At 60.3% G+C, this 24,078-nt stretch overlaps 1 protein-coding gene, 1 long non-coding RNA gene and 1 other non-coding gene across 7 annotated transcripts in view; 2 read left to right on the top strand and 1 right to left on the bottom strand.

The window, feature by feature from the left end:
- The window catches only part of FLNC (filamin C), a 27,114-nt gene extending 6,118 nt beyond the window's left edge, over positions 1–20,996 (top strand). Inside the window, exons 3-48 of one of the 3 annotated variants that reach the window (XM_032304729.1) lie at positions 806–903; positions 1,053–1,203; positions 1,299–1,417; positions 1,619–1,696; positions 1,896–2,058; positions 2,214–2,414; positions 3,578–3,715; positions 4,106–4,232; positions 4,375–4,511; positions 4,712–4,905; positions 4,998–5,111; positions 5,700–5,843; positions 6,052–6,175; positions 6,373–6,533; positions 6,741–6,831; positions 6,921–7,090; positions 7,307–7,424; positions 7,514–7,776; positions 8,149–8,746; positions 9,189–9,362; positions 9,484–9,646; positions 9,923–10,083; positions 10,692–10,859; positions 10,944–11,067; positions 11,568–11,724; positions 11,800–11,989; positions 12,172–12,195; positions 12,308–12,555; positions 13,004–13,078; positions 13,357–13,456; positions 13,717–13,857; positions 14,090–14,218; positions 14,318–14,491; positions 15,100–15,261; positions 15,352–15,555; positions 15,985–16,137; positions 16,221–16,343; positions 16,451–16,693; positions 16,870–17,139; positions 17,233–17,370; positions 17,646–17,761; positions 18,377–18,509; positions 18,606–18,782; positions 18,979–19,197; positions 19,763–19,972; positions 20,097–20,996. In XM_032304729.1, the coding sequence (XP_032160620.1) occupies positions 806–903; positions 1,053–1,203; positions 1,299–1,417; positions 1,619–1,696; positions 1,896–2,058; positions 2,214–2,414; positions 3,578–3,715; positions 4,106–4,232; positions 4,375–4,511; positions 4,712–4,905; positions 4,998–5,111; positions 5,700–5,843; positions 6,052–6,175; positions 6,373–6,533; positions 6,741–6,831; positions 6,921–7,090; positions 7,307–7,424; positions 7,514–7,776; positions 8,149–8,746; positions 9,189–9,362; positions 9,484–9,646; positions 9,923–10,083; positions 10,692–10,859; positions 10,944–11,067; positions 11,568–11,724; positions 11,800–11,989; positions 12,172–12,195; positions 12,308–12,555; positions 13,004–13,078; positions 13,357–13,456; positions 13,717–13,857; positions 14,090–14,218; positions 14,318–14,491; positions 15,100–15,261; positions 15,352–15,555; positions 15,985–16,137; positions 16,221–16,343; positions 16,451–16,693; positions 16,870–17,139; positions 17,233–17,370; positions 17,646–17,761; positions 18,377–18,509; positions 18,606–18,782; positions 18,979–19,197; positions 19,763–19,972; positions 20,097–20,284 (7,553 nt within the window). In that variant the 3' untranslated portion in view covers positions 20,285–20,996. The remainder of the gene's footprint in view (positions 1–805; positions 904–1,052; positions 1,204–1,298; positions 1,418–1,618; positions 1,697–1,895; positions 2,059–2,213; positions 2,415–3,577; positions 3,716–4,105; positions 4,233–4,374; positions 4,512–4,711; positions 4,906–4,997; positions 5,112–5,699; positions 5,844–6,051; positions 6,176–6,372; positions 6,534–6,740; positions 6,832–6,920; positions 7,091–7,306; positions 7,425–7,513; positions 7,777–8,148; positions 8,747–9,188; positions 9,363–9,483; positions 9,647–9,922; positions 10,084–10,691; positions 10,860–10,943; positions 11,068–11,567; positions 11,725–11,799; positions 11,990–12,171; positions 12,196–12,307; positions 12,556–13,003; positions 13,079–13,356; positions 13,457–13,716; positions 13,858–14,089; positions 14,219–14,317; positions 14,492–15,099; positions 15,262–15,351; positions 15,556–15,984; positions 16,138–16,220; positions 16,344–16,450; positions 16,694–16,869; positions 17,140–17,232; positions 17,371–17,645; positions 17,762–18,376; positions 18,510–18,605; positions 18,783–18,978; positions 19,198–19,762; positions 19,973–20,096) is intronic. The other 2 variants (XM_032304730.1, XM_032304731.1) reach the window with 2 other exon arrangements.
- LOC116568910 lies at positions 17,697–24,078 on the bottom strand. Of its 3 annotated transcripts, none has more exons than XR_004276778.1 (3): positions 23,992–24,078; positions 18,359–19,438; positions 17,697–17,782 (listed from the first exon to the last, which is right to left on the bottom strand). It is a non-coding gene; the product is annotated as an uncharacterized LOC116568910 (long non-coding RNA). The 3 variants fall into 3 exon arrangements; XR_004276779.1 differs by having other exon boundaries at positions 23,945–24,071; XR_004276780.1 differs by lacking the exon at positions 23,992–24,078 and adding an exon at positions 20,929–21,006.
- LOC116569712 lies at positions 18,283–18,430 on the top strand. Its single transcript, XR_004277151.1, has one exon. It is a non-coding gene; the product is annotated as a U4 spliceosomal RNA (small nuclear RNA).

Genomic DNA, 24,078 nt, shown 5'->3' with positions numbered 1-24,078 from the left:
CTTGGGAAGCATTCCCAGCTGCTGAGCCATTGCCCACAGCTGGTGAGGCCGCCAGCAGTGAGCTCAGCTGTTCCGGCGGTCATGGATTCCAGCCTTTGAGCCGGCCCCCTCCCAACCAGTGAGCATTACCCCTTCTCCAGCTCTGGCCCAGACCAAGCACCCCCTTACCTCTGCACCCCTCGACAGGAGTGATCTGGAGCCACCTTAGCATTCTTCCCATTAGGAGGGGTGGGTTTTCGCTGACCACAGAAGAGAACCCATTCTCTGAAAACATGCCCTTAAGTACCTCAGTTTCTCCAAGTGCTCAGTGAGGAAAGAGAGGGTGTCTCTTGCCCTAAAGCTGATGTGGGAAGGGCCTGGGACTCTAGGACTTGAGGCCGGCTGTGAGAAGGCCTTCTGGGGGCACAGGTCTGGGGCATGTGCAGGATGGGGCCTCCGACCTCCCCTATGTACTCCCGGGGCAGCTGGGATGAGGGGGAGTCCTCATAGGGTCTGTGCTGGGACCCGGGCAGCCAGGAGACTGACTGGCATGGCCGGTGCCAGGCTGCGTCAGCCAAGGCAGAAAGGCCTCATTGTTGGTGCTCGGGGTGGGCGGGGGGGGGGGGTGCGCCTCTCAACATTGATGGGCATCCCAGCCGATGGGCCCGAACATAGGGGGTCAGCAGGAACCTGGCCTGTCAGGGGCCTCAAGCCGCGTGGCTGTGGGTGTGACTCCGCAGCGTGTGAGACTCTTAGATGCGCAGAGGCTCTGCATTCTGGCTGGCTGCTTCCCCCTAATCGTCATCTCCTTCTGCCCTCTCTCCAGGCCTCTGCCCTGACTGGGCGGCCTGGGACCCTAACCAGCCTGTGCAGAACGCCCGGGAGGCCATGCAGCAGGCGGACGACTGGCTCGGGGTGCCCCAGGTACACGAGCAGATGGGGTGGGGGAAGAGTAGAGGGCCAGAGGGCCCCGGATGCATGTTGGGTCTCTGAGGAGGCCCAGTCAGGCCGTGGGAGAGAAGCGAGGTTGCTAGGCCAAGGGCACCCTGTAACCCCCTTCCTCCCTGTGGCAGGTGATTGCCCCCGAGGAGATTGTGGACCCCAATGTGGATGAGCATTCTGTCATGACTTACCTGTCCCAGTTCCCCAAGGCCAAACTCAAACCTGGGGCCCCTGTTCGCTCCAAGCAGCTGAACCCTAAGAAGGCCATCGCCTATGGGCCTGGTAGGTGCTGAGCCCCCTGACTATCTTCCTGGGTGGCTGGGGACACCCTAGGGTGGAGTGCCCTAAGTACCCCGGCCCTGCCTTCCGCCCCTCAGGCATCGAGCCCCACGGCAATACTGTGCTGCAGCCCGCCCACTTCACCGTGCAGACGGTGGACGCCGGCGTGGGAGAGGTGCTGGTCTATATCGAGGACCCCGAGGGCCACACTGAGGAGGTACGGAGATCTCTGGGGACAGGAGGGATTGGCATGGGCTTGGAGCCAGAGACCACAGGCTAACAGGGATGGCCTGGAGACGGCCACCGGCACTCGCTGTTGTGCTGGGGACGCTGTGCGTCGCCGTGGGGGGCGCCAGGCACTGTCAGGGCAGGAGGGGCTACGGCCACTGTGACTTCTAATCTTTTTCTTTCCCAATAGGCCAAGGTGGTTCCCAACAACGACAAGAACCGCACCTACGCGGTCTCCTATGTGCCCAAGGTCGCTGGGCTGCACAAGGTAGCTCCCAGCAGACCCTCCCCATTCCAGTCACATGCTTAGCTCTGGCTGAGTGGACCCCCCTCCCCGCAGTTTGCACCACCCCTCACCCCAGCACACCCAGAGGCCTGCCTCTCCCCGACCTTGGCTCCGCTCTGCCTGACCACCCCCTCTCAGAACTGCTTTTCCCAAGAAGCTGAAGCTTGCCCCCTATCCCCAGGTGACCGTGCTCTTTGCCGGCCAGAACATCGAACGCAGCCCCTTTGAGGTGAATGTGGCCATGGCCTTGGGGGATGCCAACAAGGTGTCAGCCCGTGGCCCTGGCCTGGAGCCTGTGGGCAATGTGGCCAATAAACCCACCTACTTTGACATCTACACAGCGGGTAAGGACGGGCCCCAGCAAGGTGGCGGCCCGGCAGTCTGTGACTGCATGGGGTGACATGGATGCGGACCTGGGGCAGAGGGGGGTGGGTGGGCCCAGGGCAGGGGAGCTCGGTGTGCCCGGAGCAGGGGTGCTCACAGCCTTTGTGCCTGGCAGGGGCTGGGACTGGTGATGTTGCCGTGGTGATCGTGGACCCGCAGGGCCGGCGGGACACAGTGGAGGTTGCCCTGGAGGACAAGGGTGACAGCACATTCCGATGCACGTACAGGCCTGTGATGGAAGGGCCCCACACTGTGCATGTGGCCTTCGCCGGTGCCCCCATCACCCGCAGCCCTTTCCCTGTCCACGTGGCAGAAGGTAAAGGCCCTTCATCCCCATAGTCCCGTTCACTGAGGCCAGGACATAGAACTGCCACCAAGTTCTGGGTCAGAGTGCTTATGGGAGAAAGGAGCAAATCCGGGGATGGAACGGGAGAGCTGAACCTTTGAAATAGGTAGAGAAGCCATGGTGGCGGGGAGGGACAGGCGTAGATCTGGAGAGGCCTCATCCGCATCATCTCTCCACACACTACCCCTGGAGACCCAGGAGACCACAGCAAAGCTTGTCAGACAGGGGCCACCCTGGGACAGTTGCAGGGGCATATGCGACAGGCCTCAGGTGGGGGCTTCTGCCACTCGGGTCCCTCCCTGCTGCTCAGAGCCTTTGCTGCCAGTCGACCACTCCATGCCCATCCTCCCCCAGGCTGAGAAGGTGGTGGCATATTAGTACTATCCGGGAGAGGTGGCGCCGGCGTGGCCATAGCTGACCCGCCTCACCTGTGCTGGGCGGCGGGGCCCAGTGTGGAACTGCCCCCCTTCCGTGGCTTTCTGTGGCAGGCCCCAGGTTCCATGCCATTGCCTGTGCCCCATGCCAGCTCCACCCCCCCCCCCAAGGGGTTTGAGTCCAGTTTATGTGTTCCGTGCAGGCTGAGATTGCCATGCTTTGGCCCGTGTTTAGCAGCAAGCTCTGGGTTCACTGCCATTGGTAGCCTTCTGTGGCAGATTGATCTCCATGCATTGCCTGTGATTTGTGGCAGGCTCCCTGTTTCGTAGGATGTCTCCTGTTCTGGGGCCCTGCATAATGTTTTGGGGCATGACTTAGTCCTAAAGCTGCTGTGGAGGGTCTGCCTGGGAAGGCTCACGTGGCTGTGGGTGGGTGCTCTTGGGTGGTTTGGGGCCCTCCCCTATCTCTCTTTGCCCCCGTCTCTGCCCAGGCTCTGCCATATGTTTGTCCCAGGCAACACTGACTCTGAGAAGCCCAGAGGGGAGGGTTTCTTACAGCTGGCTCCCTGTCCTGGCATGGCTCCCAGGGGCCCCGGTTGTGTCAGGGGCTCCCAGAGGCAGACAGCACGAGGCCCAAGCCCATGCCTTTGAGGATGTCAGGGAGACTATGCCCAGGGAGGTGGCGGGGAGGAGTGGTGAGAGGCTGAGGCTCTATCTCAGGCCCCTCAGCACCCCTGATCTTCTCTCTCGAACCCCCAGCCTGTAACCCCAATGCCTGCCGTGCATCGGGGCGGGGCCTGCAGCCCAAGGGTGTGCGTGTGAAAGAGGTGGCAGACTTCAAGGTGTTCACGAAGGGTGCCGGCAGCGGGGAGCTCAAGGTCACAGTCAAGGGGCCAAGTGAGTACCAGGGCCCAGGACTGGGGAGTGGGAGAGCAGGGAGGAAATCTGGTCAGTGGGTCTGAATACCTGAGGGCAGTGATGGCCAGCACCATGCCTGCCACCCTGGAGAGACTCCAAAGAGAGGCTGACCAAAGGCACCATGGAGTCTTGGGCACCTTGTCTCTTCTCCTGCATCAATTTCCCGACTACAAGCTGGGAAGGATCCTCTCACCCCTACATGCTACCCTGGGGGTCGTGCAGAGGGAGGACATGTGATCTCTGCCTGAGCTTCAGCTCTGCCCCCTAGTAGCAGTGCCCTCAGGCTAGGCCTGGGTCCCCAGGGCTCCTTGAAGGGACTAAGGAACTCTGCCCCCCTTCTCTGCCCCCCTTCTCTGCCCCCCATCTCAGAGGGCACAGAGGAGCCGGTGAAGGTGCGGGAGGCCGGGGATGGTGTGTTCGAGTGTGAGTACTACCCAGTGGTGCCTGGGAAGTACGTGGTGACCATCACATGGGGTGGCTATGCCATCCCCCGCAGGTAAGCCATGCACCCCGTGCCTTCCTGTCTGGGCCCTAACGGGGCGGGAGGAGGACGAGGGGCTACCTGGTACTCCGAGGGGAGGGTGGTACCTCTAGTGGAGGTACTTCCTAGCATGGACGCCAGATTCCTCTTTGCCCAGCCCCTTTGAGGTACAGGTGAGCCCAGAGGCAGGAACACAGAAGGTTCGAGCCTGGGGTCCCGGCCTGAAAACGGGCCAGGTGGGCAAGTCGGCCGACTTTGTGGTGGAGGCCATCGGCACGGAGGTGGGGACACTGGGTAAGTGGCTGGATTGTAGCAGGTGCGAATGCTGGGGAGTGGTATGTTGGAGGGACGTGGGAAGTGAGTGGGGGCACAGGAGGTGGGAATCCTGGGTAGCATCGGGATGAGATGGAGTGGGGCACTGGGGCGACGGAGGGAGTGATGGGAGTGTCCGAGCTGCCTCTCATGGCCTCTCATCTTCCCTCCCTTGCACACAGGCTTCTCCATTGAGGGGCCTTCACAGGCCAAGATCGAGTGTGATGACAAGGGGGATGGCTCCTGCGATGTGAGGTACTGGCCCACAGAGCCCGGGGAGTATGCCGTGCATGTCATCTGTGATGATGAGGACATCCAAGACTCGCCCTTCATTGCCCACATACAGCCGGCCGTGCCCGACTGCTTCCCAGACAAGGTGCGGTTGGGGACCTGCATGTGGACCCAGGATGGGGCTAGGGGGCCCTCCTCCAGTCCCTGTCCTAGCTTTCCGCTCCTCCCCCTGCACAGGTGAAGGCCTTTGGGCCTGGCCTGGAGCCCACTGGCTGCATCGTGGACAAGCCTGCAGAGTTCACCATTGATGCCCGCGCCGCTGGCAAGGGAGACCTGAACCTGTATGCCCAGGTGGGGCACCACCCAGCCCTGTCACCCCCCACTGTCCCGGGCAGGAGCCCTGGGAGGGTGGGGGCAGGTGAGAGGCAGAGGAAGTTGTAACATCTCAGGACTCTCATGGATCCAGGAGAACTATGCAACACTGAAAATTGTGTTTTCTGATGATAATCTTAACATATTTTACAAAAAGTGTATTTGGTTGCACTAATAATTTTTTATTTGAAAGATGATTTGATTCAGACATTGGCTTCCCAGATCAGTTCCTCAAACTGGTGTCCACCAACCCCTAAAGTTAATGAATGTATTCTTGGGTCCAAGAGGATGATTTTTCTTTAAAGTGTTCATTGTTCAACTTTAGAAACGTGGATTTAGCCCAGCCTCTCCCCTACTAACACCTTTCAGCTGCCTAGGCTAGGAGGTGAGAGGGCCTAGATGGTTTCCAGACAAATTTCCAGGCTCCCTGGCTACGCTCTGCCCCTGGGCTCTCTCAGCCTAAGGTCTGTAGCGGATGAGTAAGGAGGGCGGCCTAAGGCCAGCAGAGGGCGCCAGTGCTCTGAGGCGGCCTGAGCACCCTGAGACTCTGCTTGGTGTTGCCCGCAGGACGCTGACGGCTGCCCTGTCAACATCACCGTTATCCCCAATGGCGACGGCACCTTCCGCTGCTCCTATGTGCCCACGAAGCCCATCAAACACACCATCATCGTCTCCTGGGGAGGTGTCAACGTGCCCAAGAGCCCCTTCCGGGTGTGTCCTCCTACCCTGCCCCTTGACCCTGGGGTCCCAGAGGGAGGGTAGAGGCCTGTGCAGGAGATGTTGGTTGTCCCTGGGCCCTTGTCAACACTCTGCACCCACGGAGGCCAAGACTGGTCCCAGGGCTGGGCTGGTGGTGCTGGGGAAAGAGGCCTTGTGGGAGGGGCAGTGTGCTGAGTGAGCATCGACCCCCTCCCCACAGGTGAACGTGGGAGAAGGCAGTCACCCTGAGCGGGTGAAGGTGTATGGCCCCGGCGTGGAGAAGACGGGCCTCAAGGCCAACGAGCCCACCTACTTCACGGTGGACTGCAGTGAGGCTGGGCAAGGTGTGCCGGGTTGTGGCTGGGGATAGGGGTGCGTGCAGCCTGGGGTGGGTCCCCGGGCAGGGTCTGCGTGGGTCTGTGATGGTGGGGTACCTGCTCTGGCTAGATCCTGTTTCTGGGCAGAGTTCAAGTGGGACTAATTAAGTGGGGGTGGGGGCTGTTGGGACCTCACTCATGGCCTCGTGCCTGCCGCCCCTCAGGTGATGTGAGTATTGGCATCAAATGTGCCCCTGGCGTCGTGGGCCCTGCAGAAGCTGACATCGACTTCGACATCATCAAGAACGACAATGACACCTTCACAGTCAAGTACACGCCCCCAGGAGCCGGCCACTACACCATCATGGTGCTATTTGCCAACAAGGTACCCCCCCTGGCTTTTGGCAATCATCGGCAGCCTGCACCCTCCAGGTCTCAGCCAGTGGCTTGACATGCTGTCAGTTATGGACAAGATCACAACCATCGCTCAAGCCCTTCTTGTGTGCAGGCAGTGTGCCTTAGAAGGCACAAAGCGGGGGGCTTTTTCAGAAGCTGCCTTTGCCTACCCTCACCAAATCTTTCTTCCATCCAGGAGATCCCTGCCAGCCCCTTCCACATTAAGGTGGACCCATCCCATGACGCCAGCAAGGTCAAGGCTGAGGGCCCCGGGCTGAACCGTACAGGTAGGTGTCTGGGCAGGGGCCGGGCTGGGCTGGAGTTGGGGCTGCGTGTCTACCAGACCCTCACCACTGTCTCGGCTGGGTCCCCCCAGGTGTGGAAGTTGGGAAGCCCACTCACTTCACGGTGCTGACCAAGGGAGCCGGCAAGGCCAAGCTGGACGTGCACTTTGCTGGGGCCGCCAAGGGTGAGGCTGTGCGGGACTTTGAAATCATTGACAACCATGACTACTCCTACACTGTGAAGTACACAGCGGTCCAGCAGGTGCGCCCCACCCCTTCCCTGCCTCCCCCATCCTGGCTGACAGGTCCTGCATCTCCTTCCTCCAGTCTCCGAGGGCCACTTCTGAGTCTTGGCCCCTTTCCTGCCACCCCTGTGCTGTGGCCGTGCCCCTCTGAGCCTTGAGTCTATGGCCTTGGACATGTTGCCAGACTTTGTTGTCTAAGCCACCCGGTTCTGACCTGCTCTTGTACCCAACAGGGCAACATGGCAGTGACAGTGACCTATGGTGGGGACCCTGTCCCTAAGAGCCCCTTTGTGGTGAATGTGGCGCCCCCGCTTGACCTGAGCAAAGTCAAAGTTCAAGGCCTGAACAGCAGTAAGTGGGGCAGGAGTGGACTTGGAAATGACAGGGATCATGGGGTGGCCCGGAGCCCCTGTTCACTGTGCCCCTCGCCCTCTCCACAGAGGTGGCTGTGGGGCAAGAACAGGCGTTCTCCGTGAATACCCGAGGGGCTGGCGGTCAGGGCCAGCTGGATGTACGGATGACCTCCCCCTCCCGCCGACCCATCCCCTGCAAGCTGGAGCCCGGGGGCGGAGCTGAAACCCAGGCTGTGCGCTACATGCCCCCCGAGGAGGGACCCTACAAGGTGGACATCACCTATGATGGTCACCCCGTGCCTGGCAGCCCCTTTGCTGTGGAGGGTGTCCTGCCCCCTGACCCCTCCAAGGTGAGGAGACAGGAGCTGGAGGGAACTGGGATTCAGGGGGTTACAGGGAAGATGGAGGAGTCACAGGGGCAGAGGCCAGAGGGCCCCTGTTTCTGGAGTGAATACCAAGGGGATTCCAAGGTACCCCCCTGGCCCGGGACCTGCCTCTGAGATAGCTTAGTTATTAAGAGCGTGGCCTTTGGTCGCACCTGGGTTTGAATTCCAGGGATAAATGATTCCGGCCATCTGCCTGCACTTCCTCATCTGGAATTGTTCTAAGAAGGACTCAATCTGTGGTGGTTGCTCCAAGGGGCAGAGCTGGGTGGGGAGCCATGGAGACCAAGCACGGGAGGGGCCTGAGGTGAGAACATCATATCTGTGCTCCTCTTCTAGGTCTGTGCTTATGGCCCTGGTCTCAAGGGCGGACTGGTAGGCACCCCGGCACCCTTCTCCATTGACACCAAAGGGGCTGGCACGGGCGGCCTGGGGCTGACCGTGGAGGGCCCTTGTGAGGCCAAGATCGAGTGCCAGGACAATGGCGATGGCTCATGTGCCGTCAGCTACCTGCCTACGGAGCCGGGCGAGTACACCATCAACATCCTATTTGCCGAAGCCCACATTCCCGGCTCGCCCTTCAAGGCCACCATACGGCCTGTGTTCGACCCAAGCAAGGTGCGGGCCAGCGGGCCGGGCCTGGAGCGTGGCAAGGCCGGCGAGGCAGCCACCTTCACTGTGGACTGCTCAGAGGCGGGGGAGGCTGAGCTGACCATCGAGATCCTGTCGGACGCTGGCGTCAAGGCCGAGGTCCTGATCCACAACAATGCCGACGGCACCTACCACATCACCTACAGCCCCGCCTTCCCTGGCACCTACACCATTACCATCAAGTACGGCGGGCACCCCGTCCCCAAGTTCCCTACCCGCGTCCACGTGCAGCCTGCTGTCGACACCAGCGGAGTTAAGGTCTCAGGCCCCGGTGTGGAGCCTCACGGTGAGTGAGAGGAGGAACCCATGAGGGAGCCATGGTCAGCAGCAGAGGGGAGGGAAGTGGGGCTGAGGGCTTAGGGAGGGCCACGGTGGGGTGAAAGGAGGGTTTGGGGGCAGCCGTCAAGTCCTGAGGGCTCGGATACCCCAGGGAAATGGCTAGGCACGGGGGCGCAAGGTACAGGGAAGCAGAAGACCCAGACATACCCTTCCTTGCAGCTGTGGGGCACCTGAGGTGAATAGAGGATCATGGGTTGGGAGTGGGCACAAGGCAGGGGCCATGGGAGACGGGCCCGGAGTGCACAGGCGTGCAGAGGGAGGTTGGGCTCAGGCTGGGAAGTAGCAGGTGTCTGGAAGGAAGAGCCTGGGAACTGGGGAGAGTGGAGGTGTGAGTGCTCGTGGGAGAGCTGCTCTGGCCCCACACTGAGTGCCCCTCTCCTGGGCCCCAGGTGTCCTGCGTGAGGTGACCACCGAGTTCACTGTGGATGCCAGATCCCTAACGGCCACGGGTGGGAACCACGTGACCGCGCGTGTGCTCAACCCCTCGGGGGCTAAGACAGACACCTATGTGACGGACAACGGGGACGGCACCTACCGGGTGCAGTACACAGCCTATGAGGAGGGTGAGGGCCCGGCGGAGTGGCGTGGGGGTGGGGGGGTGGGGATCTGACGACACTGCTCCCGGCTCGGTCGCAGTCTTGGGGCCGTGCACATCCCAACCCGCTCTGTGTGGCTGGCTTCCAGGCGTGCATCTGGTGGAGGTGCTGTATGACGAGGTCGCTGTGCCCAAGAGCCCCTTCAGAGTGGCTGTGACGGAAGGCTGTGACCCCACTCGTGTGCGGGCCTTTGGGCCAGGCCTAGAGGGGGGCTTGGTCAACAAGGCCAACCACTTCACCGTGGAGACCAGGTAACCTCCCCCTTGCCGGGACATTGAGGCTGTGGCCACCCTGATCTCAGCCCCTTGCCCTTCTCCTCTGTCCTGTGTGTACCTCACGCCAATCCCCTCTCAAGGGTGACCAGGAGCAAACCTGTCCTCCCCCCAGCTCCCTCCTGCCCCAGTGTCTCAGATCGACCCCTGTAGCTGGTCCCTCCTCAGCGGGGCCCTGGCGGCCTGCTCTCCTTCCTCCGCTCACCCCACTCGCTCACGGTCACTAGCAGAACTGAGGAGGGTGTCACCTTGCAGGGGAGCGGGCACTGGAGGCCTCGGCCTAGCCATCGAGGGCCCCTCGGAAGCCAAGATGTCCTGCAAGGACAACAAAGACGGCAGCTGCACCGTGGAGTACGTCCCCTTCACAGCCGGCGACTATGACGTCAACATCACCTTCGGGGGGCGACCCGTCCCAGGTGCGTGGGGAGAGAACTGCAGGAACGTCCAGGGGCTGTGGTGGGCTAGGCGGCTCCCGTCCGCGCTGCTGACACAGTTCCAACTCAGACAGAGAGAGAGAGAGAGCGTGAGCAGGGGAGAGGCAGAAGCAGACTCCCCCGTGAGCCGGGAGCCTGATGCGGGGCTCCATCCCAGGACCCTGGGATCATGACCTGAGCCAAAGGCAGGCACCTAACTTTATCTGAGCCACCCGGGCGCCCCAGAAGTGGATTTTATTTTTAAAAATCCATTTTTTGCATTTTAGTTAGGACTTTTTTTTTTAATTACTTTTAAAAAAATTAACATAGTGTATCATTAGCCCCAGGGGTACAGGCCTGTGAATTGTCGGGCTTACACCCTTCCCAATGGCAGGACTTCTCCCAGGCGGGTGGCTCAGCTCATGAGGTTTGCCCAGCCTCAGTCTGCAGCCAAGTTTATCTGTCCCTGTTTACATTTTTTTAGCAAGTTCTTAAGCGTTTGCACACGTTGGTCTGGCCTCCCTGGGCATTTCGGCCCGCACTGCCGGCCTCCTCAGTGTCTGTGACCTTCCTGTGACCTGTGGACAGGGCTGATGTCCTTCTCCTTGCAGGGAGCCCGTTCCGGGTGCCGGTGAAGGATGTGGTGGACCCTGGGAAGGTCAAGTGCTCGGGGCCAGGGCTGGGGGCCGGCGTCAGGGCTCGCGTGCCCCAGACCTTCACAGTGGACTGCAGCCAAGCTGGCCGAGCGCCGCTGCATGTGGCCGTACTGGGTCCCACAGGTACAGAATGTCAGGGCAGGGCGGAAGGAGGGGTGGGAGGATGGGGTGCTGGGAGGCTCTGCTGACCCTGTCCCCCTTGCCCAGGTGTGGCGGAGCCCGTGGAGGTACTGGACAATGGAGGCGGCACCCACACGGTCCACTACACCCCAGCCACCGATGGGCCCTACACAGTAGCCGTCAAGTATGCTGACCAGGAGGTGCCACGCAGGTAACTACTTTGGGGCTCCCATGCTGTGACCGAGCTGGGGGGGCCCTCCTCCTGGGGCCATACTTGTGGGCCCCTGCCAGGGCCCTAGGGGTGCCCCTTTCACCTGTCTTGGTCTCAGCTGGTCTCAGTCTCAGCCACCCCAGCCTGCTCCTCCGTGGGGCTCCCTGCCTGTCGCCACAGAGAGGCAGCACAGCCCCTGGGGCTCTCCTTGGCCCAGGCTTTCCCACCGCATAGCTACCAAATTAGTGCCTTGGGAAAAGACAGGTGGGGGGAGAAGGCAGCCCCTGGCACCCTCCTCTTTAAACTGACCCCAGCATCTTCCTGGGGAACACAAGAAATGCTCAGGGTCCATCCTGGGCGTCCTCGAGTAACCCTCCCACAAAACTCAGGATGTGGTCTGTTCCCTTCTCCCTGCCCCAGAGAATCCTCCCTCCTTACGTGTGTGGGGAGGAACTCTTCCCAGACCCCCAGCAAACTGTCCATCCTTTCTGCCCCTCAAGCCCCTTTAAGATCAAGGTGCTTCCTGCCCACGACGCCAGCAAGGTACGGGCCAGTGGCCCCGGCCTCAACGCCTCTGGCATCCCTGCCAGCCTGCCTGTGGAGTTCACCATTGACGCCCGGGATGCTGGGGAGGGTCTGCTCACCGTCCAGATCCTGGTGAGTCCCTATGTAGCTTGTCTCCCCTGTCAGGGTTTGGCCACAGGCAGGGCCTGACCTCTGCTTCTCTCCCAGGACCCCGAGGGAAAGCCCAAGAAGGCCAACATTCGGGACAATGGGGATGGCACGTACACTGTGTCCTACCTGCCAGACATGAGCGGTCGGTACACCATCACCATCAAGTATGGTGGCGACGAGATCCCCTACTCACCCTTCCGTATCCACGCCCTGCCCACCGGGGATGCCAGCAAGTGTCTTGTCACAGGTGGGTGCGCGTCCCCCCTGCTCTGCCCCTGCTCACCGTCATGTACCCCTCACAGCTCTTCCAGGTCCCTGGCCTAGTCCCTAGGGGACTGCCAGTCAGAGAGCCCCCCTGCCCTGCCCCCCCTCCCCTCGCCCCTCCCCGACACCATGGCTGTGTGGCCTCACACTCTTCTCTGTTTCCAGTGTCCATTGGAGGCCATGGTCTGGGTGAGTGCCCTTTCTCTTCTTACTGTGGGCTGAGGTGATGAGGGCAGCTGGGAATGGAGAGGGACCGGGCACAGCTCCCACCGACCCTCAACTTGGCTCTTTTGGGTGGCAGGTGCCTGCCTGGGACCCCGCATCCAGATCGGGGAGGAGACCGTGATCACGGTGGATGCCAAGGCAGCAGGCAAGGGCAAGGTGACGTGCACAGTATCCACACCCGATGGGGCGGAGCTTGACGTGGATGTGGTGGAGAACCATGATGGTACCTTTGACATCTACTACACGGCACCCGAGCCGGGCAAGTACGTCATCACCATCCGCTTCGGAGGCGAGCACATCCCCAACAGCCCTTTCCACGTGCTGGTAAGCTCCATGGCCCCGGACAGTGGATGGGGAGATGGGCCCTGTTAGCAGCAGCAAAGAATCCCAGAACCCGCTCCCCGTCTGATGGATTCTGGGCCCAGAGTGTTCTGGAGTCAAGTCTTTGGTTTCCCACAGCCTCCCAACTTGGGAGTTGAGCACAGCCCATTTTCTGGCCTCTCCAGTGGTCTGTCAGTTTTCTCTGGAGGGGCTGGCCATGTAGTTCTCCAACCCTTGGGCCCAGAGTCCCTAGACATTCCCCCCTTCCCCGCCAGGCGGCCCTGCGGGACGATGCAGCCCTCCAGAGGGAAAGCTCACCAGATACCCATCCTACCCCAAGGGCGGCCCAAGATCTCAGGTCCCTGGGCCATTCTCGGAGGCAGCTCCTGAGTGCTCGGGCTGACATGAGCTGGCCTGCCATAGCCCGTGCTCTCCGTGCCTTGCCTCCCAGGCGTGTGACCCCATGGCCCACGTGGAGGAGCCCTCTGATGTGCTGCACCAGCCCAGCACCTACCCTGCACATTGGGTACTGCTGCCTCCTGCCCGGGCTGCTCCTCGCCCTCCTCCTGCTGTTTCATTTCTTCCTTCTAGTCTTCCGTGGCCAGGGCTGGGGCTTGGTGTGGGGCCATACTGGGGAGCGGGTGGGTCCCAGGCTGAGCACGGCACCTCTTCTCTTGCAGCCTGCCGCTCTGGTTTCACCATTAATCATCTTGTTCTTTCCTCCCTTTCTTGGACTTTTATTGGGACTCAGGCCAAGCTCTGCAAGGCTTCCCTGGCAATGACTGTTCCTCTCCCCTGCCACAGGCCACAGAAGAGCCAGTGGTGCCTGCAGAGCCAATGGAGTCCATGCTGAGGCCCTTCAACCTGGTCATCCCCTTCACTGTACAGAAAGGGGAACTCACAGGTAGTGTCCTGGGGCCCTGAGACAGGGGGCTGGGGAAGCCAGTGGAGAAACCAGCTAGCCCAGGCCCAGAGAGGGGAAGCGAGCTACCCAGGGTTACAGAGCCAAGTTGGGCATAGCTGGAACTCAGACTCAAGCCTTCTCTGCCCCAGTGCGGGCTTCATCTCACTGCTCTGGGCTGTCTCTCGGGGCCTGGAGCAGTAGGGAGTGGGGGGCATGCTAGTTAAAAACAGGGTCCCTTACATAACTCTGCTACCCCGCAGGGGAGGTACGGATGCCCTCCGGGAAGACAGCCCGGCCCAACATCACCGACAACAAGGATGGCACCATCACGGTGAGGTACGCGCCCACCGAGAAAGGCCTGCACCACATGGGGATCAAGTATGACGGCAACCACATCCCCGGTAAGTTGGGGCCGGGCTGAGAGGAGGCCGCTGTGGCTTCGTCCTCACCTTCCTTCTTTCAATAAACATTCATTGAGCGCCGACTGTATACAGACACTATGGGAGGCAGACTTCCATCAGTCAGGCCCCCCACGGCAGACCGGGCAGCTGCAGGAACATCCAGGGGCTATGGTGGGCTCAGGCAGCTCCCGTCTGCCCTGCTGACACAGTCCCTTCTCTCGGTCTCCTTCAGGAAGCCCCATGCAGTTCTACGTGGACGCCATCAACAGCCGCCATGTCAGTGCGTACGGGCCAGGCCTGAGCCACGGCATGGTCAACAAGCCGGCCACCTTCACCATTGTCACCAAGGACGCCGGGGAGGGTGAGGAGAGCTGGAGGCAGAGGGCTGGGCCAGGAGGCCAGGGTGCAGGGTGCAGGGCTGAGGGCAGGACCTCTGATCTCACCCTCCCTCCTCCTCCAGGGGGTCTGTCCCTGGCCGTGGAGGGCCCCTCCAAGGCTGAGATCACCTGCAAGGACAACAAGGACGGCACCTGCACCGTGTCCTACCTACCCACGGCGCCCGGAGACTACAGCATCATCGTGCGCTTTGATGACAAGCATATCCCAGGGAGCCCCTTCACAGCCAAGATCACAGGTGGGGCAGGGGTGGGCCCACGAGCTGGGAGGGCAAGCCCAGCATGTCCGTGTAACCCGGGGTGAAAGGGTGCGGGCCCCTCTGGGTGCAAGGGGTCATCTTTGGACAAATTCAAGGAGCCCTCCATTCCCTAGAGCAGATGGGAGGTATCCGCCCACCCCCTGTGCTTTCAAACACCTCACCTCCTATTAGGTCACTGAAGTAATTCTGGAGAAGTTAGGGTACTGCTAATCTCTTCTGGTAGGTCGGCAGGCCCAGAGAGGCTAAGCCACCGGATCAGAGCCCCATGGCGGCCAAGGAGTCTGTGTCCTCTGCTCTAGTCTCGTGTTTTGGTTCCACAAAACCATGTGACTTGCAATTAAAATACACAGATCAGGGCTGAGCCCATTCAGGCCTGAAGCACTCACAGGGCAGCTGGGGTACTGGGCCCACCTGTAATCTCCGGCAGCCAACGTGCGACCAAAGAACCTGCTCTCTCAGGCCTTTCTGCCCTTTGAGGTGTCCCAGCTGTCGAGTCCAGCGGGGTCAGCTAGGAGGTCTCCCATGCCCCGTGAGGACACAGCCAGCCTGGACTCCTAACTGTCTGACATATCAAACTCCCCCACCAGGTGACGACTCAATGCGCACATCACAGCTGAACGTGGGCACCTCCACGGACGTGTCCCTGAAGATCACCGAGAGTGATCTGAGCCTGCTGACCGCCAGCATCCGTGCCCCCTCGGGCAACGAGGAGCCCTGCCTGTTAAAGCGCCTGCCCAACCGTCACATTGGTTAGTGCGGGCCGTGAGGAAGGGCCGCTGGAGGGGGTGGGCTGCTCTGCCGGGCCCAGGGCCCTGTGCCTGACCACCCCCTCTCCACAGGCATCTCCTTCACCCCCAAGGAAGTTGGGGAGCACGTGGTAAGCGTGCGCAAGAGTGGCAAGCATGTCACCAACAGCCCCTTCAAGATCCTGGTGGGGCCATCTGAGATTGGGGATGCCAGCAAGGTGCGCGTCTGGGGCAAGGGTCTGTCCGAGGGACAAACCTTCCAGGTGGCGGAGTTCATCGTGGACACTCGCAATGCAGGTGCTTCTCACCTCAGGGACCAACCCCCCACCCCGTTTCAGCTGGTGCTTCTAATGAGGATTTAGAACTTTCCTGCCCACCCCGCCCCCCACAGGAACTTCCTGGCCCAGTCCCTGGGGATTCATATTCCAGGGGAGGGGGCAGTGCTTCTTCCATGTCACTTCTCTCACGTTTGGAAGCCCAGCCGTCCTGAGTTTCTGACTCTCCCTTACTGGCTGGAACCTAAAAGGCCCACTGAGGGACTTTTCCAGACTGCCTCAGCCCTGGCCCTCTGGTTCCGGGCCAGGCTTATCCCTCCTCCTGCAGGGCCCGCTGTCATTAGTGGTTATCATACATGTCGGGCCCCTGGTCCAGACAGAGCCTGTAGCATGGGGAGGGGACAGCAGAGTGGCAGGGCCTGAGGGAGAGGTGTCCTTGGCTTCCTGCCAGGTTACGGGGGCCTGGGGCTGAGTATTGAAGGCCCCAGCAAGGTGGACATCAACTGCGAGGACATGGAGGATGGCACGTGCAAAGTCACCTACTGCCCCACTGAGCCGGGCACCTACATCATCAACATCAAGTTTGCTGATAAGCACGTGCCCGGTAAGCTCTGGGCGGCGGCTGGGCAGGGGGAGGCCGCGAGGCTGGGGTCTGAGCTAGCTGATGGCCCCCTTCTCCTGTTCTAGGAAGCCCATTCACTGTGAAGGTGACCGGCGAGGGCCGCATGAAGGAAAGCATCACGCGGCGCAGACAGGCGCCTTCCATTGCCACCATTGGCAGCACTTGCGACCTCAACCTCAAAATCCCAGGTGTGAGCCCGGAAGAGCCGACGTGGGGCTCCAGGGAGGGTGGTGGGCCCAGAGCCCACCCCAGGGCAGTCCTGGCTCACTCACCTCTGTGGCTCCGTGTCCCACAGGGAACTGGTTCCAGATGGTGTCTGCCCAGGAGCGCCTGACGCGCACCTTCACCCGCAGCAGCCACACCTACACCCGCACGGAGCGCACGGAGATCAGCAAGACGCGGGGCGGCGAGACCAAGCGCGAGGTGCGGGTGGAGGAGTCCACCCAAGTTGGGGGCGACCCCTTCCCTGCCGTCTTCGGGGACTTCCTGGGCCGGGAGCGCCTGGGCTCCTTCGGCAGCATCACCCGGCAGCAGGAGGGTGAGCATGGCTGTGCTGGGCCAGGGGCCTCCTGGAGCCTCCAGGAGGCCGGGACAGGACTGGGAGGGCATAGCAGGTGGCCGCGGGGACTCTGGGCAGAAGCAGAGCTTTCACGGAGGAGGGAGGGCGGGCCCAAGGCTGGGAGCAGTCGCCCTGATGCTCCCCACTCCCTGCAGGGGAGGCCAGTTCTCAGGACATGACCGCACAGGTGACCAGCCCGTCAGGCAAGATGGAAGCCGCTGAGATCGTTGAGGGAGAAGACAGTGCATACAGCGTGCGCTTTGTGCCCCAGGAGATGGGGCCCCACACAGTCACTGTCAAGTACCGCGGCCAGCATGTGCCTGGTAGCCCCTTCCAGTTCACTGTGGGCCCACTGGGTGAAGGCGGCGCCCACAAAGTGAGGGCTGGAGGCACTGGACTGGAGCGAGGGGTGGCCGGCGTGCCAGGTGAGGGGCAGGGGCCAGGCAAGGGGGTGGCAGGGTGGCCAGGGGGCGGGGCAAGGTGCTAACGAGCTGCCTCTGTGCTGCTCCCGTCCCCAGCTGAGTTCAGCATCTGGACCCGAGAAGCAGGGGCTGGGGGCCTGTCCATTGCCGTGGAGGGCCCCAGCAAGGCGGAGATTGCCTTTGAGGACCGAAAAGATGGCTCCTGTGGGGTCTCCTATGTTGTCCAGGAACCAGGTAGGTGTCCGTGATGGAGGGGGAGGCTGAGCCTGCCGAACCTTTCAGACTGGGATGCTGACCAGAGCAGAGAGAGGAGCCCCAGAACTCCCCCTTCACCTGGGCGCCTGCTCTTGCTCTGCCCCATCTCCCTCCACCCTGCACGGCTGCAGATGTGAGACTCTCTAGACCTGAGCCCTGACCCAACGAGCCTGTCCTGGCCTGAGGCGGGCCGGAGGTGCCGCCACCCCCATCTCCTGTCCAGGGGCCTGTGCTGACCAGCCTTCCCTCCCCAGGTGACTATGAGGTCTCCATCAAGTTCAACGATGAGCACATACCAGACAGTCCCTTTGTGGTGCCTGTGGCCTCCCTCTCAGATGACGCTCGCCGCCTCACCGTCACCAGCCTCCAGGTATGTGCTCGGGGGTAGGACCTGGGCAGGAAGTGAAGGCAGGTCCATGTGTCCAGGGACTTAGCAGTGGCCTTGGAAGAGGCAGCAGGGGAAACCATGCCTCCCCCCCAGGTTCACCTTCACATACTCCCATCCCCAGCTGGCCTCCTTGTGCTTCTTCCAGTCCTTCCCCTTGACCCACCTTCTCCAGGGAGCCCTGCCCAGGCCAGTCTAGGCCACTCTTCCTTCCTGGGCCTCTGGGCCATACAGCATGATCAGGCACTGGCCTGCTTTATGGTGTAAGTCTTATCCCCTCAGCCAGGACAGGGTATGTCAGCTCATCCCCCCCACCGTGCCCAGCACAGCCAGGTGGGCCCACCTCTGGGCAGGTGGATGCCAAGGCCACAGGCCCAGCCCCTGCCTCCCACCTCCCTGAGCTGGGCCAGCCCCTGCCTCCCACCTCCCTGAGCTGGGCCAGCAGCCTCTAGGCTAGGCGGGCAGCAAGAGCAGTGCTCCAGACCCTTCCAGGAGTCTGAGCACCAAGCTTTGCGCAGTGGCAGTATCGTAGCCAATGAGGTTTATCCGAGGCACGATTATTGCTAACAGAAGTCTGAGCACCTTCTGTGGCCTCTGCAGGAGACCGGTCTCAGGGTGAACCAGCCGGCATCCTTTGCAGTGCAGCTGAACGGTGCTCGGGGCGTGATCGATGCTCGCGTGCACACGCCCTCGGGCGCGGTGGAGGAGTGCTACGTCTCTGAGCTGGACAGCGGTGAGCTGGCCCTGGCCTTGTCCCCCCATGCCGGGCCCTTCTGGGGGACGGGGAGGGGAAGAACAAAGGCTTACTCACTAGCCCTCTGCCCAACAGACAAGCACGCCATCCGCTTCATCCCCCATGAAAACGGCGTCCACTCTATTGATGTCAAGTTCAACGGTGCCCACATCCCTGGCAGTCCCTTCAAGATCCGTGTTGGGGAGCAGAGCCAGGCTGGGGACCCAGGCTTGGTGTCAGCTTACGGTCCCGGGCTTGAGGGAGGCACTACTGGTGAGTGTCTGGGTCTGGGGAAGAGGGCTGGATATTGGGGTACTCGGCTTCTGGTCCTGTACTGCCCTGACCCAGAGGGCTGAGGCCCTGCAGAGGTCTGCTGTGGGAGCCTGGGGCTCGGCTCAGCTCTGGGCCCCGGCTCAGCCCTGGGCCCCAAGCCCTTCCTGCCTACAGCCTTGCTACCTCCAACCCCCAGGCGTGTCATCGGAGTTCATCGTCAACACCCTGAACGCAGGCTCAGGGGCCTTGTCTGTCACCATCGATGGCCCCTCCAAGGTACAGCTGGACTGTCGGGAGTGTCCTGAGGGCCACGTGGTCACTTACACTCCCATGGCCCCTGGCAACTACCTCATTGCTATCAAGTACGGTGGCCCGCAGCACATCGTGGGCAGCCCCTTCAAGGCCAAAGTCACAGGTGAGTGCCCTGGGTGGGGGGCATCCCTCCGGCCCAGCCTGGAGGACTCCAGTGGCCATTCACATTGAGTCACAGTCTGATGCGAAAACCACAGGCAGCTTAGCAGGAACAAGCAGGTCTGCCCTCACTCTGTGCTCCGTATGTGCAGCCGCAGAGAATCCGTTTCGAAGATCAAATTCTTCTCTTTACTGTTGCCCGTCACTTGATTTTCCGCCCACCTGGCTTCTAGGTATCTGGGTTTCTAGAGAGCAAAACTCAGTAAATACTTAGCAGGCTCTCCTTTCGGGAGCAGGAGTGAAGGAGTAGTTGGGTCTGTGACCTTTTTAAAGCAAGACTCTTACCCTGTGACTTGGGTTCCCAGGCCAAGCCAGAGTGAGAGCTGGAGCCACCCAAAACCCAGGACTTCAGGATGCCGGAGCTGGCGCACGCAGCCGGGCTCGCTGGGTGCCACAGCAAGGGAGGGGACACGGCCCATGGGACTGTCAGCGTGGGGCTGAGGGCCTGCAGCTCAGGGGAAGGCAGGCCTCCCCCTCCAGTCTGTGCTTACCCCAACTCTGTCCCTCAGGTCCCCGGCTGTCTGGAGGCCACAGCCTTCACGAAACATCCACGGTCCTGGTGGAGACCGTGACCAAGTCGTCCTCCAGCCGCGGCTCCAGCTACAGCTCTATCCCTAAGTTCTCCTCAGATGCCAGCAAGGTGGTGACCCGGGGCCCGGGGCTGTCCCAGGCCTTTGTGGGCCAGAAGAACTCCTTCACTGTGGACTGCAGCAAAGCAGGCATGCTGAGGGAGGAGAGGGGTGGTGTCCCAGGGTGGGCCAGGGCACAGGGACAGGGGGATGGGGGATGCTGAGGGGCTGCGGGCCCCTGGGGTGACCCAGCCCTTTCTGTCTCCTTCTCCAGGAACTAATATGATGATGGTGGGTGTGCACGGGCCCAAGACCCCATGTGAGGAGGTCTACGTGAAGCACATGGGAAACCGGGTCTACAATGTCACCTACACTGTCAAGGAGAAAGGGGACTACATCCTCATCGTCAAGTGGGGCGACGAAAGTGTCCCTGGAAGCCCCTTCAAAGTCAATGTGCCCTGAATCCCGGAAGCGCCTCCCCCAGCCTCGGCCCCCACCTCCGGCCAACGCACTCACACTCACACACAAACACACACGCAAGTACCACACCTAGAAGCACACGCAGAATCAGACCACAAACACCTGCCTGGGGTGAGGGACGGGCGGCACAGCCTCCCTACCCCACCATGCCCCCCCGGGCTTGGAGGGCCTCACCTGTCTCAGGGCAGTGTTCCTCCCATCGAATGTGACAGGAGGGTGGGCTAGGGGTTGGGAGGGGGTGAAGGAAAGCCCTGAGTTTTCTGGTGGGGCTGAGGCCAGCGGGAAGCATGTGTTTGGGGGTGTCTGCGTGTGTGAGAGGTCACCCTCAAACTGCACTGCCGGCCAGACCACCTTGCTGCTAAGGACCGTGTCTGGCCCCTCTGGTGGCCACAGGACTTGGAGAAGAAAGCACAATCAGAGGAGAAAACAGACCCAGACCCAGCAGCAGCGCTGGACGTGGCCTGGCCCTGGGCGACCTCTAGCTGCCCAGCCAGGCTTCCTGGAGGACTGCTTTCTCTCTCTCTCTCTCTCTTTTTTTTTTTTTTACGGTTGCACAGTTCTGCCCCATGGGGGGCCTTTTTTACACATTGCGAGGCCCAGCTTTCTGGGGGGACTTTTGCACATACCATGCGGCTCTGCTGGGAGTCGCTTTTGTGGAAAACTCCAAATAAAGTGCGGCCTGTCGCGGAGGCTGGGCTGTTGTGTGTGTGCTTTCTACGGGTGGCCGCCATCCGTCTGGGGAGGGCTGGGGCTGTGAGGGTACCTGGAAGGACCAATGACAGGGCCCTCCAGGATTAGTCCTCCAAACCCTAGAGAGCTGGCCGTTGGGACAGGGAGGTGAACGCTGTTCTGGAAGACTGTCCTAGGGCTCCTGGGAGGCCAGCTTCCCTTTGGCCTGATCTCAAAAATGTTAAAAAAAAATTAGGTCCTTAGAACAGTGAGCACAGACTCAAACAGGAAATGTTCCTCACCCAGCAAGCAAGCAGAACCCCACACAAACCCAGGAACCTGCAATCCAGCTAAGGCCAGGGTCAGGTCTGGATCTGCTCTGGCCCCACCAGCAGTTCTGACCTCGCTCAGGACCCCAACCGGAGCCAGCCTCCTCACTGGTAACCCTGGCTTGAGCTCTTCCCTTGGTCTCCCTGGCCCACAACCATCTGCAGGCGGCACCTGCGGCCGGCCCTGCTTCAGGCTCCCCAGCTCATGGACTCCTGAACTACTCTTGGAGACCCTCCACTGCCGCAATTGGCCCCCCTAGCCCACCAGCCTCTTCGTGAACATAATCTCCCCAGCTCACAGCCCCCTGAACTAGCCTCCCTGGCCCTAAGCCTTTTCACTTAACTTCCCGGCAGCCACTTACCTGAGCCTCCCCGGCAGGCTTGCTTCCTCTACTAGTCTCCCTGGCCCGCCAGCTCTCTCCCCCTAGTTGCCCTGGCCCACTGGCCTCTCCCCCAACCCCGCCAGACTCCCTGGCCTGCAAGTCTCTCCCTACAGCCTCCCGGGGCCACCAGCCTCTCCCCGCAGCCTCCCTGGCCACAGCCAGTTCTCTCAAACCCACCCTCCACACTGCAGCCCGAGAGGCTCACATCTAAAGGAATCTGCCCTCTCTGGTTCAGGGCCCTTCTGCAGCTCCCTCTGGTTCCAGGCTAACGTCTAGTCTTCCTAACAAGACCTCTAAGTTCACACACCAGCTTCCCCCACCAGTTCACGCAAGAAGTCCTAAGTCAGCGCGCCCACTCCACACCACACTCTCTACTCCAACCCCACTTTACAGCTTCTAGCTTCCTGGGCAGCCATGCTGCAGATTGGGTCTGTGCCTGGGAACACCCTTACCTCTCCACCCTCTGCATCTTCCCGGCTCCCTCTCTGTCCCTCCTGGATCTGCCCCCGACAAACTGCCCCAAGACATATCTCTGCATCACTACACTGATCTGTGACTTTATTTACACACCCCTCTCCCAGCCTGAGCTCCCTGACTCTGGAAGGTCTAATATAGACAGGTGTAACACACGAATAAATGAGTAATTCAGTAGCCAGAGCAGGACAAAGAGGCATTTCACACAATTGACCCCCCAACTCTAGACCTGCCCCTGGACATTCAGTACATAGTGGTGGGTCAGGGAACAACACCTTCCTCACCTCTTTACTCAGTAGCCTATCTGCCTCTGGGCTCTTTTTAAAGTTTCTTCTTCCCTTCCCTACCTCCTCTCTCTGAATCCTGCTCCCATAAGACCCTCCAGGGCCTCTCTTAGGTTTGCCTCCCCATCTTACAGGGAGCTCCTTGAGGAATGAGATCATATTTTATCAAGCTTGTGTCCTCAGCCTCCTCATGGCCACATGTGATAAACGTTGGTTGAATGAATGAGTGTATGGTAAGTGTGCCCAGCTCTTTACTCTACCCGATAAAACCTCTGAAGGCAGGATCCATTCTCTTAAGTACCAACCCCCTGTGACCACTGTGGACCAATTCTGTGCCAGGCACTAAACCAGGTGCTTCTACACACACCCCTCCTCATTCTCTACCCTCTCACCCCACTCACTCCAGGTGTGAGCGCTTTCCTGAATGGCCTATTGGCCCCCTGCTCAGCATCACCTGCTTCCCACCTGTTTATAGACATCCAGCCCAGCTGCTCTTCCCCAACCAAAGCATTGCTCTGGGTGCTGAGCACTTATGGGCTCTAGTCACTTAACCCTAACAGCCTTATCAAGGGGGTGAGCATACTATACTATCTGAAGAACTTGAGGCCTTGAGAAATTTGGGTGATAAATCCAAAATCATACTTCTAAGTAGCAAGGCCAAGATTCAAATCAGGTGTGCCCAAGCCCCAAGCCTATCATACAAATAACCACCAGCTGAGGCCATCTGGGTGTCTCAAGCAGTCTAAACTCACAAACCACACACTGAATGCCAGGACACCTGTTGGCTAAAATGGAGGAGGAAAGGGTGGCCCTTTCTCTTTCGGTGTGTATCTCACAGAGGTCACTCTCTCAGGGATGTTACTGCTATCCATCTAGCTGCAATGGCCAGAAGCCGGGAAGTCACTTGGATCTCTACTTCAATCCCCAAACACATCCAATCTGAAAACCAGTTTTGTCCATTCTGCTCTAAATATCTCTTGACTCCATCTCCTCTTCCCCATTCTATCACGACCGGAGTTCGGACCACCATTATCTCTTACTGCAATGGTATCCTTCCAGTCTTGCCTCTGCACACAGCACTGTGACAGCACTATCTTTAAAACATACATCTCATGACATCATTTTCCGGCGACTTCAGGATACTTTGTCCTCAGGATAACTTCCAGATTCTTTACCTTTGCTTGAGGGCACTTATGCCCTCTAGTCACTAAGCCTTTGCATATGCTGTTCCTCTTGCCTAGGACGCCCTCTTGTTCTTATTTCTATCTCCGGAATCCTTCTGGCCATCTTCTTTGCGCACACCCTCAGCCCAGTGGGCTAGTTACTCCTTCAGTGGATGCTTCCAGATCCTGCTCACATTTTAGCAATTAATACACTGCTTTGTAATTGCCTGTTCACTTGAATCCCTACCTCACTAGTCAGTCACGATTAACTTGTTCAATCTTTTATCCACTAAACAAATATGTACTAGCTGTTAACTCTGTGCCATAGTTAAATACTTACATACGAGACACAGAGCTGGACATTACCGTGGAGAACAGAAACCTCACCTTCTCTTCCTGGCTCCAGATCTGTCTTAGCAGGAGGCTCAACAGGTTTATTGAACCAGCGACGGAATGCGCTTGCGTGGGCCCGTT

Source organism: Mustela erminea, chromosome 11 (assembly GCF_009829155.1).
Source record: "Mustela erminea isolate mMusErm1 chromosome 11, mMusErm1.Pri, whole genome shotgun sequence".
Lineage (NCBI taxonomy): Eukaryota > Metazoa > Chordata > Mammalia > Carnivora > Mustelidae > Mustela > Mustela erminea.
The sequence above is the reverse complement of the archived record's forward strand: the minus strand, read 5'-3'. Positions and strand labels throughout refer to the sequence as shown.